We start from the raw sequence: 17,400 nt of genomic DNA, 5'->3' as shown, positions 1-17,400 counted from the left end.
ATCATATTTTATGTTATGTTGAAGAAAGTAAAAAGAAAAGAAAAAAGAATAAAGTACAGCTTTTGGTTTAAAATGAAGGGAATACAAGTATGAAGTCATCCACAAAAAAAAAAAAGTCCATTAAAGTAAATGAAGAGAGCGTTCAACATCTGGGCACGTGTTTACAGGAAAGTGACGTCAGACAGGCGAGCTAACGTTATTGCTCCAACGTGACGTCAGCGAACGACCGCCTTCCTCGGAGCAAACATGGCAGCTGCCATGGAGCTGCGATGCTGGGGCGGCGATTGGGGTCTGCCGTCGGTCCACAACGAGTCACTCGTAGTCCTGGTAACCTTCACTTTTGTTTGCATGGACAAGGCCGTTGCATACGTCACTTTTCCCGGGTTGACTTGTTAAATTCGTTCGCTGCCTCTGCGGTTAGCTTCCATGCTAACCCGGTCGGACCACTGTGCTTGTTATCTGCGAGTCCGTGCATGAAACTGAGCGTTGTTATTAAACATGTCTTGACAAATATGGATGCAGATGGAACATGTTAACATTAGTGAATGTTAGCTTTATCCAAGCCCTGTGACTGTTTGTCAGTCATGGAGAACAAAATGTGATCCTTCAAGGTCAGTATAGAGTAAAATTGCTTCGGTATTTCCATCATTGTTTGTTTATTATCTACAATACACTTAAATGTAATTTTAATGTAAACCTGCCGAGCACTTTCGTGTTGTGGTAGATTGTTTTAAATGTAAATTATAAAATTGTAAATGTATTGCATTTATTTCTAAACAAGGTGACTCCTACCTGGCTGCCTGAAATGAATGCTTCTGGGATAGTAGCTAGCATTTGGGCCAGTGAAACTTGTCATGCTCTACTGTATGGGAACTCAACCTGAACATTTTCTTTACAATAATATGTTCCATGTGCCCCCACTAGTCTAAACACAACACTCTGATTGATATTGCATTGTGGAATATGAGTTAAGCAGCAAAATCCAGCCATTTTATCCAGCGCAGGGGGCGGCCATTTTGCCACTTGCTGTTGACTGAACATGACATCACAGTTGCTCAGGTAATGACCAATCACACCTCACCTGTTGAGTTTTGTCATGTGACATTTGCAAGCTGAACCGTGATTGGTCATTACCTGAGCAACTGTGATGTCATTTTTAGTTGACTGCAAGCGGTAAAATGGCCGCCCCCCAGAGATGGATAAAAATAGGGTGGATTTTGCTGAATTCATATTCCACACACGCAATATTAATAGGAATACCATGTTTAGACTAGTGGCGCTGCATAGAATATTTTATTGTTAAATTCCCTGTTAAAGTAAAAATAATAATTGTAATTATTTAATAGTGTCGTCAGGACTGATTTTTGCTGATTGTTAGATTTCAGATATTGATTTGACATTTTTTGTCTTTTGAAAGTGAATTCTTATGTTATTAAATTGTTTGTATATCAGTTTTTGTACAAAGCATTAAACCCCAAATCAAGATGGACGAGAGAGAAAAATAATCTCACCTTTTATTTATTTATTTTTGTAAGAAAAATAGCTCCACTTACAATAAGCTGTATCAAATATTTTTGTTGCTATTCTTTTTTTAAATCACTTGGTGTACATTTGAAAATAACAATATTTGGGGAAATAAAATGATATAGAGGTCAAAGGTCAGCATTGTAGCACATGATCAAAGGGAAAAGTGAGCGGAAGACACAAAAATGACATAATTTACCCCCAAATACTTGGTGATAAGATTGAACAATCCCTCTTTATCGTAATGGAAGTGACGGGGCTGTCTCCACATTCTCTGCCCTGTTCTTGCTTGGCTGTCTTTTCTTACTATCTGTGTTAATTCAGCTGTTGTTGTTTTTACTTTCAGGCATACGCCAAGTTTTCTGGAGCCAAAGTGAACATTTCTCCTATCGACTGGACATGGAAAACTCTGACAGGTGGGCTGAGACAGATATTATTAGCAGGGTTTGAAAAGTGCCTGGATGTTTTTTTTTTCTCCCCCTTCTCATTAGCGACAGTGCCCGAGTTGGTTTGTGGTGACACTTCAGTGAAAGAACCCTCGCAGATTCTCAACTTCCTGAGAAAGCAGGTATTAGTCGATGCCTTGTTAAGGTACTGAGGCACATGCATTTGAATCGAATCGGATTCATTTGTGTTGTTTTCAGAGGTTCAATGCAGACTACGAGCTGAGCGCCCGACAAGGAGCTGACACCATGGCTTACATCGCTCTTCTCGAAGAAAAATTACAACCTGCTCTGGTAACCAGACACCTTCTCAGTCTCGTCACTTTAAAACATAATAATAATAATAATCAAATGTGACTCCTGATTCTTTGTCCTTCACATGCTAGTTGCACACTTTCTGGTTGGATGCAGAAATCTACACCAATCTGACACGGCCGTGGTTTGCCTCCCGCTCGCCGTTCCCCCTCAACTTCCTGGTGCCCGGTCGTCATGCCAACAGCGCCCGCTCCCGCATCCTGCTGACCAAAGGAGAGGCGCCGTTATGTAGAATCAACGAAGTGGAAGGAAAGGTAAACACAGGTAGCCCCAAAAAAAAAAAAAAAAAAAAAATCTGTAATCATTGTTTCCTCACTGTTTTTTTCTCACTGTGTCAGCTGTACAGTGATGCCAAGGAGTGCCTGAATCTTCTCTCCTACAGACTGGGAGCAGCAAACTTCTTCTTCGGCAACTTGTACGTACTAAAGTAGGACGTGTTACGCCGACGCACTTTTGCACTGCACATATCAACACAATGAAAATGGGTCACTGCACTGTGCAAGATGTAGTATGTCAAAACCACAATATCAACCATCTATTTTCTCACTGATCTGGTTTGTCATTGGCCCCTATGCAAGCGGATTGTAACACGTGTGGCTGCTAGCCATATTCCAAAAACACACGTTAGGTTAATTGAAAATGGTACTTGTAACTTTTTTGTGTCTTTAGACCCACCAGCCTGGACGCTTTTGTGTTTGGGTTTGTGGCTCCCCTCCTCAAGGCCCCCCTCCCCAACAGCCCCCTGCAGAGCCACCTCAGAAAGCTGGACAACCTCACACACTTCTGCGACAACATCCTGGCAGACTACTTCAGCTTGGCCCACCCTTGTAAGCCATTTCTGAGGAGATTTGTTTAGCTTTGTGCTCGAAGACTTTTCAGGGTTTAACTCGGGGGGTCTGCAACCTGCGGCTCTGGAGCCACATTTGGCTCTTTTTTCCCTCTCCTGTGGATCTCTTAAGTACATAGATTTTTACATATTTATTAATTTGTTTTGTAGATAAAATGTTCTTTCAATGAATTAAGGATTTAGACTTAAAAAAAATAATTATTAAATATTCAAAAAAAAGTCCAAATTTGTAAGTTGTAAGAGGTAAACTATGTAAAAATGCACAAGAAAATGACCACAAATGTCTAAAAAGAGCAGAAAATATTATAATGTACAAAAAATTCCCCAAAAACGTCAGAATTTTTTTTTCTTCTTAAGGCAGTAAAGGAAACATTCAAAAAGTAAAATAAAGTAAAAAAGTAACCATAAAATGTCCAGAAAGAAGAAAGGCAGAAAAATACCATAAAATGTCTTTGGGACTGCCCAAAAAGTCAGAAAGTTCATTATTTAAAATAAAATAAAAAGGGCAGAAAATAACTATAAAAAAATATAAAATGTCAAAAAACAAAAGAAATCCCAAAATGATCAAATGTCCGTAAAATTGTCCAAAATGTCAGAAAATTCATAGCAAAAAATTTGCCGTAAAATGTCAAAAAAAGGAAGAAGTGAGGCAAAAAAATTACCATAATATGTCCATACTGTTTTGTCAATCACAATGTTCAAAGGTTTTGCGGCTCCAGAAAGATTTTTTGTTCTCTTTTGACAGGAAACGTTGCTGTCCCTTGGGTTAACTCTTTTTCCTGTTGCACCAAAGCTTGTCGTCCAACTCTGTTCTTTTTCCACGGGTGTCCCTGTTTTTCCAGGTCTTCCCCCATCTGTTCAGGAAACAATGGATGCCAACTTACAGAAACTGACTCAGCTTGTAAACAAAGAGTCCATCTTGATAGAAAAGGTGCTTCTGTTTTTCTTTTCTTTGCATGGCTGACGACTGTCAGGAGTTGTATTCTAAACATTTCCACATGGTTGCTAACGTCTCTCCTCGCAGATGGATGACAACCTTCGCAGCAGCCCTCAGCACAAACCTCATCGGCCGGAGGCCAAACCCAGCCGGGTCACGGAAAAGAGCTCAACACCTGCCTAACCCGTTTTCTCGTCCCGTTCCCCCCCACCCTGCCCACGCACATCATCCTACCTTATGAATGCAGGGAATGACAATAGATGAGACGTGTTGACCGTCGTAACTGACCTTGTGTATCAAAACAAAAAGCCAATTTGAAAGTGATGATGATGGCTTTCAAAGATGTCAGTTGCAAAAAGAAAGTACGACGCAAGGCGATGGCGGTTAATGATGGAATGGAATAATGAACTGCCACGACATGGGAAAGACGTAATGTTCAAATGAGAGGCAAAAGGAAAACAAAATGAAAATGTCCCGCAGTATGAATAAGTGGTGCTGCTTATACATTTTATTTTTCCAAAAGGGAAATGTTGGACTTTATTTGTTTGACCAGTGGCTCCCGTGCCAAGAATGGCCTGCTATGTTCTTTAATCTGGCCCGCTGTGCATTTAGATGATCACACCACCATAACCAAAATTACCCAATTATTACTTCTTCTTTTTTTTTTCTACAAATAATCTGGCCCGTGTATCCGTTTTAAAAATCCAATATGAGCACAAAACTTTACCCACCGCTGCTCTTAGCTGTTGCAAGATACATCACAACGTTTTTTGTTTAAATTGTCAAATGTCAAAATTATGTGTAATGGCCCTTATGCATGCAAACCACTTTTGTGAAGCTTGTATAATTGTAAATAGAATATCAAAATTAAATGATTGATTCAATTTGCTGGTATAGGGCTCGGTCGCTCGTGGGATGAAAGGGCCTTATAAACGGTATAATCCTCTCACTGTAACATTGTTGGGGCTGATGAGCTGTGTGGATTTCATTCATACTTTTTGTCTAGTATCTAAAGCTTGTCTACATGTAAAGGGACTTTATTAGTTGTACATTATTACATACAGGGAAATGTGTTTTCTGCATTTAATGCATTCCCGTATCAAGGCTAAAAGCCAAAACTCCACACCGAAAGGCCCCAAATTCAGTTAACAACAGCCATGCAGGAATCGAACCAGGGACCTTTTTGCTGTGAAGCAGCAGCTCGAGCCACTCTGCTGCATGTTTAATGTCAATCGTTATTGTTTGCTGTTCCTGCATTATTGTAACTGACATTCTTTTTGAAAAGTGTCATTTGATGGTTGCCTTTGAATGTTTTTCTTGTATTTAATTTTTTATATATTTAATTTTTACCAAGTGGCTTGGATGGGATTGCATTTCAAATATGAATTCATGTGGTGCCAGAGTCTTTGTCAGCCTTTATGTATTCATAATATACAATTCCAAATCATCATAGATGCATTCCTTTCAATGCAACATGTATTGAAAGAAAACATATTTTTGTGAGGACTACTGTACTCTTGCTTGCTTGTGTGCCTTTATTGCTTCTTTCATTTTTGTTTTTGTGGTCCTAAAACACATCTGTAGTTTTTTTTTGCTTAATGCTAATGCACTTTGAATGGAAGTTGACAGCTTTAAATTAAAGATGAATAAAGTGCAATACCAATGTGTGTGTGTGTGTGTTTTTTTTTTGTATCATCTTTTTCAGTCATTACCAATAAACCTTGCCTGCTTTCAATGGTTGGCCAGCTGGCTGGCCGGGCGGGCCTTTGATAGTGTGATAGTCTGTTTACTTGTTTGGAGCACAGGAGGCGCTTTGTTGCGCCTGGCCTTTGGCTATGGAAAACAAGTGAGACTAATTGAGAGGAAATGATGCCAGGCAGACATCAGATAAGTGTCCTAGTTATTGTTGACGAGAGGCTCCTGCTGAGCCTTGGCTGCTTATTTAGGGAACGTGTAAACAAAGCACAACCCCCACCCCTATTTGTGAGCATTATTTTGATTTTAAAATGTGATGAAATGTCGTTTGACCCTAACAATTAGCCACAGTAGGCTACAATACGCCGTTTGTTTTCAACGTGTTAAGTGTTTGCATTATGGAAATATCTCAAAAATGCCCGGATGTTCGATAGCTAGCATATTAGTACTGCTCCTATTAGAGTACTCCGATAGTTATGTGTCTGTACTGCGTGACAAAACAGAATGAACCTTGTATTAATTGCTAGCTAGGCCTGCTAAAATGCCAGTATAGTATATACATTGGGGCCATCTAGTGATGAAACTTGGTAATGCGGACTGAATCAAAACGCCAGTTGAGCAAATAGAAAAAAAAATATCATGTTCAATCATTTTAGTATTTGTTTCCAATAAAGAAAGAAAGAAAATAAAATGGAAACAGAAACAAAAACACAGTTGATCATATCTGGTTACAAAAATCATACAAAATCAGGCATATTCACAATAAGAAACAAAGTGCAGCAGTATAATTCATTGATATATTAAATTAGGAGGCTTAAATGAATAATTTTCTAACAGAAATTTGTCATGAAGGAGTAGGAAACAGAACAATTACTAAACTTGCTGTTTAAAGTTTACAGCAAACAAGAACTTACTCAAAGAAGCTTCATGTCAGTCCAGTTTATGTCCTGATTAATTTGTCATCAAATTATTTGATATGTACATTTTTATAACATTTTTACAAGGAGGATCGAGTGAGTACAATATTTTAACTTAACATGATTTTGCATGACAGCAAGCTTCATCATGATACGTTCAAAATCAACAACTCCTTCAACCTTGGGCAAACTCGGGCACCTCGGGCATCATGCCGACCTCCAGTCGACCCGGCACTTCCAGGGCCAGAACAGGGTGGCACGGCCCATTAAAATTGTGCTTGAAAGAGCCCAACAACTGCCCCGTTCGGGCGTTGTAGAAACACAGACGACCCCGCTGGTAGTCCAACAGCGCACCCACCCGCTCGGGCGACTCGATCACAAAGACGCTGGACTCGGTGGCACCGTGGAGCATCTGGTACCTGCAACTACATGCATACATACATACATACATACAAGCAACCGCAAACAGACTCTTTAAACCATTAAGGACAGATGTTTGTATTTTCAACCTACCCAGATGGTGACGGGATGCACTTGAAACACCATGAAAGCGTGTTTTCCCCCATTGAGCACTTCCTCCGGGCTGAGCTGTAAGCTACCCCGAGCCTGTAAGATGCGCATCCTGACACCGTCGTCTCCCAGTAGTGGTGACCCCTCGCTGGTAATAACTCACCCAGGATGGATGGCGGCCTGGGAAATATAAAATACGCTGCATTGGTTTGATCGATATAGAAAAACAAGCAGGGAGTGAAATCTGGGAAGACTTTCTGTACGGTTGGCACTGTTTGGTAGTGATGGGAAAATGAAGCTTCATGAAGCACTTGTAATATTTTTTTACTCCTCTAGATGCCACTCTTGGTTGAAAGATGCAGTGGAAATGTAATTAATTTCCTTTGCACTAGCCTTTATATTTAAACCAAGAGCACCATCTAGGGGAGTCAAAAAATATCATAAGTGCTTCACGAAGCTTCGTTTTCCCATCACTACTGTTTGGACATCAACATATATACTGTAGTTACTGTTTTTCTGTTGATATGTGTTGATGAGCATCTTGGGACAAGTAAACAGTGGTTTGGTCTTCTGAAAGCTCCAGAGCAGGATGAGCTGAAGCTTTCATCAGGTGAAATCTTGTTCCTGAAAACAGTCAAGAAGTTGCATTTGAAAAAAACGAAAGACACTGTTATACTAATTATTGTTATTATCAAGGTTTATAAATATCATAGGCAAACTGCAAAGTGCAGAAACTTGTCATGGAACCTTTAGTTGAAATGAGAGCAGCCTCGCTTTGTTCACTGGCTCCGGCTCGATTCACAGCTTTGATGTAAAAAAGATAATTCTCATCGGGGTGCAGCAGAACTCCATGTTCGCAGCTTTTTATGCCGCCGATTGATCTAGAAGATAAGAAAAGAGAGACGATACAAATACAGGCCACCACAAGCTTCGTTTTAAATGACCTTTTTCACAGCAGTCATAAGCAATTATATTTCATTCAGGGAGGATTGTGGTGCCCTAAAATGTAATAATTTCCTGAAAATGTAACAAAATCTGCACTTAACTCTCCTGTTATGTTGCGGGTCAAATTGACCCGTTTGGAAATTCTAGACCCCCCCCCCCCCCAAAAAACAAAACAAAAAAAAAAAGTGTATATATATATATATATATATATATATATATATATATATATATATATATATATATATATATATATATATATATATATATATATATATATATATATATATATATATATATATATATATATATATACACATACATTGCATTGCATTGTCATATTTTTTTTTAAATAATTAAACATTAGAACGGGTCACATTGACCCATTAACATTGTTAAGAAACAACCTCGATCAAGAATGTTATAGCCCAATAACTTAACAATTTTGCCAATAATAATAAAAAAGCCTGACTGATATTGTATTTATTGATTGATTTATTTTACCAATAATGTAATGCCTAATTACGTTATTGGGGATTAATGGCATTTTCAAACTGATCATGTAAAACTGGACAGAAATGTTCTTTTTTTAAATGTTTTGACTATTTTTTTAGCAGATATTTGAGTGTTAATTTAGTTAATTAAGTTAGTTAATTTATTTAGAGTTGATTTCGACCCCTAAAGTGTATTTTTTAACACTGTCTGATTTAATTGGAGGTCAGTGTTGGAGTTGATTTATGTAGTGTTAAAACAAACTCTGCAGAGAGTTCATCAAAGTAAGCGCCACCCATTTGATTAGAACTAGTCTGCCTAAAAGACTTGTGGGAGTTCTAAGTGCTTCAATTGAATGTACCCGTTCTTTTTTCATTTAATAATGTTATGTTTATGTTTTATTGTTTGAAAAAAAATCAAAGACGTGTTGAGTTCACTATTGTTTCAGGTAATAAGGTATTACATCATGTGACAATATTAGGATTTCTTTTTTAAATTACCATTATCATTATTACATTACAGGGTGCTACCATGATATTTCTCAACAAACGAAATCATAATGTTGGCCTAAGACTTGAATGCAATTTTGTGAACGAGCTCTTAAATCAAAACCACCTCAGCCCATCTCCTTCCAGCTCATACTGGCGACAGTATTCCAGGATGAAACTCTGCCCAGGACTCGATTTTGCTGGGCTCCATCTCAACGTGGCCGAATCCCACGTGACGGTGCAGCGCTCGCTATCCATTGCCGGCACTGACGGAGCTGTAAAAAGTCCTCCTTATATTAAACGTATGCTTTGGGGTAACGTTATTGCATCAAGGTGCGCGCTGACCAGTGGTGAAGACGAGCCTCTCGCTGGGCAGAGAGCAGCCTGTGTAGTTGACGGCCATCACCCACACTTTGTAGGACTTATCAGGCTCCAGCTCTTCCAGCACGCAGTAACTCTCCTTCACGGTCACGCGATACTCCTCCGACACAGCTGCGGACAACAAAACTCCAGGTTATTATTCAAACAGCACGCTTGTCGTAAACATGCGCCTCCATATTACGGACCTCCTTGTGGCTCCTCCATGCAGTAGACCTGGAAGCAGTCAATGACGTCCCCGGGGTTGACCCGCCAGTAAACGGTGACACTGACACCGGTGGCCGATCCTGCCTCCTGGGGCTCCAGCGTGGGCCTCTGAGGGACTGTGGCGCAGAGCAGGAAACGTTTAGCGCTGGCCCCACACAGGCGGACCCACCGCGGTCCGCACAGGCATCAACACACCTGGAATTCCCTTTCGTTGAGCGAGCTGTGGGCTGGAGGTGTTGCCTTTGGCGTAATCCTCGAACACCAGCAATCCCTTGGAGCCCAATTCCAGCGACATGGTCGACTCCAGAGCTGCCTGAAGCCTGACCACACAACAATTGGTTATTTTTCTCGAATGGGAAATGAGCAAGAACATCTACACTATACAGTAGTGTCTGTAAACATTTTAATTCTTGTGGTTGAAGCGGTCGTGTTAATGAATTAGAATAGCATAGAAACGTTCATTCATTTCAGAAGCTTAATTCAAAAAGTGAAACTCATTAAACACATGAGAAAATACTTTTCAGAAGACCAATTCATTCATACCTCATTTCGATTATAAATATAATTTCATTATTTATCTAGTATTTATTTAAAAAATAATAAAAATCATTTAATTATTTATCTAATTAATAGATTAAAAAATATTTTTGTAATCATTTCTTTATTGATTTTCTACATATTAAAAAATAACAATTATTAAAAATAATTTCATTATTTATCTATTTATTAACAAATAAAATTATGAAAAATCATTTATAATTTCTCTATTTATAAAAAAATACAATTATAAAAAAATCATTTCATTGTTTATCTATTTATTTAAAAAAATTAATTATTATTCAAATAATTTCTTTATTGATCTACTACATATTAAAAATAATTTCATTATTTATCTATTTATTACAAAAAATATGAAAAATAATTTATAATTTCTCTATTATTTATAAAAATAATAATAAAATTAGTTCATTAATTTAAAAAAAATGCTAATTATTAAAAATCATTTCACTATTTATTTATTTTTTATTTATGAATACAGTATAATTCTCAAAATGAATTAAAATATATATATATTTCTGGGGCAAAACTATCTATCTATCCTATGAAACATTATTGTTGTATTGTCATAAGAGCTCTTAGGTTGGATCTACTATTGTAAAGATGTACCTAATTTGGTGGCGCGACAGTGTATTTTCAAGTACAACACACTCCCCACACTACATTGAAGGCATGTTACCTTGCATGAATGTCCTCAGGGGTCTGAAGGGGAAACACATGGATGATACATTATTTCACAAAATCGACTCGTACTTTAAAAACATCTGTATCAGTAATATATTAAATTGCATGTAAATAGTAAGTCATAAGGTCAGAAGCTTTAGGAAAAAAAAGAAAAAGAAAAAAAGAAGCCTTAGGAAGATGTAGCTACCCGAGCGTCCGTCTCAGCTTCTCTGGCCGTGGTCTCCAGGGTGGCCTTGGCCGAGTCGATGCTCTCCTGGAAGCAGACAATCTGGTCGTAGAGCTGCTCTAGCTTGGCCTTCTTCTCCTCCTCCATGTTGACGGACATGTCGTTGTACTGCTCCATCACCAAAGCCATCGTCTCGTCATTCTGTGCCTGCATGGCCGCCTCACTCTCAACACATTGGTGCTGGATGACAGAGAGGACGGACGGACAATAAATTAGGTCAAAAGTAAAAATGCGTATGCAATATCTGTAAAAGGAAAAAATATATACAAATAATATTTAACATTGTTATTGTATATATTATATCATAAATGACTGTAATAATTAAAATTCTATCTTTCATTCATAAAAAAGTTATAATTACCAGTTAAATAAAATGAAAACATAAATTTTCTTATCAAATATTTAAATTAATATTTGTATCAATCTTGTTTATTTATTAATTAATTATTTTATTTTTTTATGTTACATACTAAACTTAAAATTTTATTATTTGACTGTATTATTGAAAACGCAGTAATAAAAATGTACCAATTATTATTTTATTTTTTTAGGGATGATTGATGCTACTTTTTTTCAGACCGTTACCAGTTGGGGATCCCACATTTTGAGTACCGGTAGTCAGTAATCACTGATACTGATACCAAGAGCTGATACTACTTTTGACACATAAACCTCCCCACCCCACACACACATACATATGAAATGACATAATTTTAAAGGGTAATTCAACCCCCCAAAAATTCTCAACAATAATATGTTCTACGCAGCCCCACGAGTATAAATATGGTATTCTGGTGAATATTGTGTTGAGTTGAGTGGAATATGAGTTAAAAATATCAAAAGGCGGCCATTTTGCCACTTGCTGTCGAGTAAAAATTACATCAGAGTTGCTGAGGTCTCAGGTGACAACCAATCACAGCTCAGCTTTAGAAAACAGGTGAGCTCAAAGAAAAGAAAAAAAGAAAAACAGGTGAGCTGTGGATTGGTCGTTGCCTAATCCTGAGCACAACTCCTGCGATGGATCAAAACGGCTGGATTTTGCTGCATAACTCATATTCCACAAATATAATATTAATCAGAATGTCATGTTTAGACTAGTGAGGTCACATATAAAATATTATTGTCAAGAAATGCTTAAAGTTGACTTCCCCTTTAAAGAAAGACCTATATATCCCAATAGGCCAATAGCATTTTCCCTTAAAATTTAATGGAATGTTGATTTTTCTATTCTTCTCATTTCTATTTCCTTATTGTAAAACGGCCACAAGGGAGCGGCCGATTACATGAATACCTTGAAATACGGTCCGGGTATTGGGCTGATATCGTTACCTCGCATCAGTACGCAGCTATGCACCTATGCCTAATTTTAAAAATTTAATGTTAATTATGTTCGTAAAACACGAATACATCCATTTAAAATTTTTATTTTAGGGTTTAGAAAAAAATGGCTCAAGTCAGGTCAAGAACAAAGCAATGTGGCCCGATACTTTCCCCACTCATCCAGTAAATTAAATATATATCTTCATACACCTCCACAGAGTGGTAGGCCAACTCCAGCTCAGACACCAGGTCCTCAATGTTCTCAGACCTCCCCTGCAGCTCGGAGATCCAGTCGCTCAGTCGCTCCTGTGACATGGCGGACATTTAACAATGAGGCACCATTCATTTTTCATGCATCTCAGAGTCAAGTACATGATTTTTTTGATTTTCTTTCCACACTTACATGGTCTAAGAAAAAGCCCTGTGGTTGTTAGTGAATGTATAGATGTCATTGCAAGGTAAAAACATTGTTGACCCTGCCAGGGTCAACAGATCACATATCAGTGCCCACTTGGTGGCATCACAGAGGACCCTTTTTCCAGTGATCATAGCAGAGGATTGCGCAACAAGCTACTTAAGAACTTCCTGTCATGATGACCTAAAAAGTCAACAGTTAGACATGTGTACCTTTATGAAACTTGGAAACTCACAAAATGGAGGTAGCTCCAAAATGTCTTCCCTTTTCACTTACTGTGGGTCTAACGCACTTTCCTCAACACTACCGTGAAGTGTTCTGGATTAGTAAATTCATCATTAGGATCCTGACATAAAGCCACCATTTTACTGTGGCTTTATGTCAGGATTCTAATATATCCACATGAATTCTCTTACCCTGATGTCCTCAGAGGCTTCGTCCACTGCAACCGCCTCGTGGCCATCATGGTCCCCAGAATCACAGTCATCCTTAGACAGCAAACACTGACAGTTGAGACAAAACCAATCCATCCCCTCGAGTTCAGCAGCCAATTGGGCCTGAAGTTGCTCCTCAGCATCGATGATGTCATAATCAGCCTCAATGAGATCTTTGCCGCCAAACACGTCCGCGTCCTTCTTCTCTTCGTCCACCTCAGCCTCCCGAGCCGACACCGGCGCCGGTACCTCGACATCTCGCTGTACTTCAAGTTCTACTACGTCCCTGGTGTCTTGCTGACTAATCATCTCATAATCATCACCCGTCACATCTAGAATGTCTTCGGGTGTTTCATCTTGAGCTTTCTGTCGCTCCTCGTCCTCTCTGCAAGGGCCGATCTCGAACCCTGGGTCACCTTCTGAGGAAACCCGCACCCTTTCTTGGACATTTGCAGTATCTGGTTGTAGTTTCTCCTCATGCGACAGAGACAAATCCTCCTGTGGGGCAAAGTTCCTCAGGGGGGAAAAAAGGCGCTCATCTTTGTCGCTCTCCGTCCTCGGCTCGTCCGTCTCTGTCTTCTCCACTAAAGGTGTAGGTGACGACATCTTTGGTTCTTCTTCCAGATGATGCGTTTGTATTGTTTCCGTGGTGCCATGATCCGACACGGTGAGATGTTCATTTCCTGTGTCCAGATCACTTTTTGTAATCGTCTCTGAGCATGGACTCATATTGATGTCCATCTCCACAGCTTGGCCTTTGGGGACAAGGACAACCAAGTCGTCATCCGTTTCAGCCTCTTTTGAAGTTGTCCGGCTCTTATGTTCAATCACGTCCTGCTGTGTCTGACCTGAATCTCTTTCTTTTTCTGTTACTTTGCTTTGGACGTCCAACTCCAAATCAGGAACAAAACATGCGGACTCGTTTCGGGCGACATTCTGTGGCAACACGTCCGTTCTTTTTTCTGTTTGAGGAATACTTCCTACGTCCTGAAGGTCAATCTGAATGTGAGTCTGTGCCGCTTTTTCACCAGCCGACTTCTCGGTTACCTTCACAAATGCACGCAACGTCGGCTCACAGTCAGGGAAGATGTCAACTGCGGCAAGTTCCTTTTTCTTACATGGCGACTTCTCTTCTAGTGTCTCCAATTCAACGGATTTTTTCTCCTCTGCCTCCATTGCCAAGATCTCGTCCTCGGCGTCCTTAGTAGCTGCCACTATTTTCGTCTCGGCTGCCGCCTTCTCACAGAGCTCCCCCACCGCGTCTTCTTGTTGAAGCTTGACGACAGTTTGAGGTACCTCGGGAATAGTAGGTGGCATCTCGCGTTCCTGTTCCTGCACTGCCTGTGATTGAGGTAGCTCTTGGGTTTCACTCGCACTTTGATGACTAACCTGCTCGTGTCTCTGGTGTTCCTCTGATGCCTCTGCTCTTAATCTTTTAAAGTCTTGAGGTGTGTGAGTGCAGCCCTCGGAAGGTCCGTCTTGATCTGGCACCTTCTTGGGTCTGTCCTCGTGAATTGAAGCTACAGTAACAGGCTGCTCTTGTCTATCCACAGAGTGGCTTAACCCTCCCCTTTGCATTTCTGCAACTTGCTCTTCAGACTTTGCTGCTGCTGAATGTTCTACCACTTCGGTGTTAACCGCTTGTTTCGTGTCCTCCGTCTTGGTCTCGTCTTCTTCCCGTTCCACAGCTCTCGTTAGACATCCTGTCATTTCAAACGTGCTCTGTGACCACATCATCCTCCTTTCCTCTTTGTCCTCCACGGAGTCAACGGGAAGGTCCACTGCGGGGGTGTCATCTTTCAAAATGAACTTTTCCAGGTACCCTTCTGCCTCCTCTGAATCTGACAAGCATTTCTTGAAGTATTTCTCAGATGTAACGCTCTCCGCCTCCGAGTATTCCTCGTCGCTCTTTCGCCTCTCACCGACAGCATCCTCATAAAGGTCAGAGTACATGAAGGACATGGCGGTGGGTTCTTCCAGCAGGATGGGATCAATGATCTTAGGGGGTCCCGGGGAGATATAAATAGGAGTGAGGGTTGTTTCTTCACTCCCAAACAATACTGACCCGCTCTCCTTCAAGGATCTCTGGCTCTCTCTTCTCACTCTTGAACTTTCTACACTCTCGTCGGATTTTTGCCGCACTGCATTTACAGGAGCTTCTTCTCCGTAGAAGACCTCGTCCAGGTGTTCCCCAACTATCTCCGTCTCTGTCACGAAGACAAATGAGTCCTCTGACTCCGACGAGATGTCTTTAACTACCTTTGTAGGCTTTAAGTCTACTTCGGATTCCCTCGCAGGTTCGTCCACCTCCTTTTGAAGGTCCGTAACGTTTTGACCAGGAACCACCTCATCCACCAGAGTAAACTTCTCAAAGTAATCAATGTCTTTGGAGCCATCTTCCAGAATGGATGTGCGTCTCAATTCAGTGTCCACTGAAGGCACGGTGTCATCCTTTGAGGGCTGTTGATTGAGCACAATAATTAAATGAATTCATACCGGATAAGAAAAGAGCCACACAAAAAATAAAATAATAGGACGAATGACCAATTGTAATAATCGTGTGTTAATAAATACCTCAGTGCATTCCACTATTTCCACGTCCTGAGGCAAGCCATGCTTCTGTGTGGTCTTGTCGAGGTGGTTTCGAGATTTGATCTTAGAAGTTTGGTCAAGGTACGACAAGTTGTCCTTTAGTTCTGTGCTCTCCTCTTCATCCACCGTGGGAAGTTTGGACGGGACCCTAATATTAAGAATCTCATAACCCTCAGAAATCAAGCTAAATAACTGCTGATCTTTGTTCTTAATTTCTTCCAAATCTGTCTCTGCTCCATTCTGCTGCTCTTTGACATTGGGAAGCGACACCTCTGCCATCTCGGGTCTCTCCACTCCCAGAGCCGAGGCTGACCTCGAATTGCCTGACCTGCTTAGCCTGTCCCTCAATCTGCTGCTCCTCCCCGACCTCGTTCTCCTACGAACTACTTTGTCCGCATCAAAGATGATGGTGACTTTCCCGGCAACTCCAGATCCTTCCATGCTGCAGGCTTCGGAGACGGAGCTGGTCTCAGAGGCCCAAGGAGTAGAGCAGCGACTGGAGGCCGTTTCCCAAACAATACCACTGTCCTCGCTCTGGACAGTGACCATGGAGAATGATGGATCCACCATCAGGCACTGGAGTTTGGGCTTCACAGACTGGTCCTGGACAACCTCCCGTAGACTGGGAAGGGAAAGGAAGTATAGCTTTAGAGATGTTTGTGCTATCCAAAGAGGTAAAACTAACATGCGCCGAAAGAGAAGAGTGAGTTTAGGATAAAATGTACAACTCCAAAACATCATTCATGTAACAGGAGAAGAACTAAGGCCTTCCAAACAAGCTATATCGGTTTAATTATTTAGCCAAGCAAGGATACGAGTAGCACTCAGCGTGACTCACGATAAAGGTGAGACTGCACTGGTAGAATAGGACTGTCCTCAGTGCATAAACTCTTTGGATCGTCAAATAATAGCTGGAGAGTAGATTAGTCCTGCTTCATGCTCTCTCCGGCCAGCGAAACAATGACTAACAATAACTGAGTAAATTGTGCAGTAACAAGTAGCCCGCAATACAAGTCAGACTACTATAGAGGTTATTCATCTGTTTGCATAAGATCCAGTCGGGTGTGTTAAGCACCTGTTTTTCAATTCCTCCATTTCGTCCTCCTCATCTTCGGTGATATCATCTGAAGCCACACATTGGAATTCTGTCAGCTCAGTCATCTCAGAGTCCAAACTTTCACCTTCCTCCATCGTTCCTCAGACTTCTTGCGTATTTAAAAAAAAATTTTTTTTTTAAAGGTCTTCTTGTTTTCGGTCACTCGTGAATTCAGGAGCGTCGGTTTGTTCCGTTTGTGTCATTCTATGTTGGGAGGGGTCCATCTGACTCAGCTCAGGACAGAAATAGACGGTGTGGGGAACGAAAAGAGGGGCGTGCAAGTGGGAAGAAGGCGCTCAATCTCACTGGGTCTCGAGTCAGGCGCAACCATTTTAATGCATGAACTACATTCTTACAAAATGTTATTGGTAATGAAAGCA

General features: G+C 40.5%; 2 protein-coding genes across 4 annotated transcripts; one reads left to right on the top strand and one right to left on the bottom strand.

Moving 5' to 3' along the window:
* Positions 1–179: 179 nt before the first annotated feature.
* On the top strand, positions 180–5,733 carry mtx3 (metaxin 3). 2 transcript variants are annotated; one of them, XR_015094778.1, is made up of 9 exons: positions 180–327; positions 1,871–1,940; positions 2,016–2,092; positions 2,169–2,261; positions 2,354–2,536; positions 2,621–2,697; positions 2,952–3,109; positions 3,875–4,060; positions 4,154–4,219. XR_015094778.1 is itself a non-coding variant. In XM_086075167.1 (9 exons), exons 1-9 carry the CDS (start codon positions 247–249, stop codon positions 4,247–4,249), a joined length of 924 nt encoding a protein of 307 aa, XP_085931293.1. In that variant the 5' UTR covers positions 180–246; the 3' UTR covers positions 4,250–5,733. The 2 variants fall into 2 exon arrangements, 1 of the variants encoding a protein (XP_085931293.1); XM_086075167.1 differs by having other exon boundaries at positions 3,972–4,060; positions 4,154–5,733.
* A 665-nt stretch (positions 5,734–6,398) lies between these two features.
* On the bottom strand, positions 6,399–17,239 carry cmya5 (cardiomyopathy associated 5). 2 transcript variants are annotated; one of them, XM_086076453.1, is made up of 14 exons: positions 17,000–17,239; positions 15,907–16,546; positions 13,315–15,792; positions 12,694–12,789; positions 11,125–11,343; positions 10,933–10,955; positions 9,891–10,015; positions 9,677–9,811; positions 9,456–9,602; positions 9,238–9,385; positions 7,936–8,069; positions 7,698–7,812; positions 7,192–7,368; positions 6,399–7,103 (listed from the first exon to the last, which is right to left on the bottom strand). In XM_086076453.1, the coding sequence occupies exons 1-14, from the start codon at positions 17,113–17,115 to the stop codon at positions 6,854–6,856; spliced, it is 4,803 nt and encodes a 1,600-aa protein (XP_085932579.1). In that variant the 5' UTR covers positions 17,116–17,239; the 3' UTR covers positions 6,399–6,853. The 2 variants fall into 2 exon arrangements, with proteins under 2 accessions (XP_085932579.1, XP_085932580.1); XM_086076454.1 differs by lacking the exon at positions 17,000–17,239 and adding an exon at positions 16,763–16,886.
* Positions 17,240–17,400: the final 161 nt, after the last annotated feature.

The sequence above is a fragment of the Leptonotus elevatus genome, chromosome 5 (genome assembly GCF_054856555.1).
Source record: "Leptonotus elevatus isolate MCC_2025b chromosome 5, RoL_Lele_1.0, whole genome shotgun sequence".
In the NCBI taxonomy this organism is placed as follows: domain Eukaryota; kingdom Metazoa; phylum Chordata; class Actinopteri; order Syngnathiformes; family Syngnathidae; genus Leptonotus; species Leptonotus elevatus.
The sequence above is the reverse complement of the archived record's forward strand: the minus strand, read 5'-3'. Positions and strand labels throughout refer to the sequence as shown.

Coding starts and splice junctions, on each gene's coding strand:
- mtx3 (XM_086075167.1), top strand. CDS start 247: ATGGCAGCTGCCATGGAGCTGCGATGCTGGGGCGGCGATTGGGGTCTG. Junction 2,262..2,353: donor AAAAATTACAACCTGCTCTG/GTAACCAGACAC, acceptor TTCACATGCTAG/TTGCACACTTTCTGGTTGGA. Junction 4,061..4,153: donor AGTCCATCTTGATAGAAAAG/GTGCTTCTGTTT, acceptor CTCTCCTCGCAG/ATGGATGACAACCTTCGCAG.
- cmya5 (XM_086076453.1), bottom strand. CDS start 17,115: ATGGAGGAAGGTGAAAGTTTGGACTCTGAGATGACTGAGCTGACAGAA. Junction 16,547..16,999: donor ATGGAGGAATTGAAAAACAG/GTGCTTAACACA, acceptor TTCCCTTCCCAG/TCTACGGGAGGTTGTCCAGG. Junction 15,793..15,906: donor AAATAGTGGAATGCACTGAG/GTATTTATTAAC, acceptor CTCAATCAACAG/CCCTCAAAGGATGACACCGT.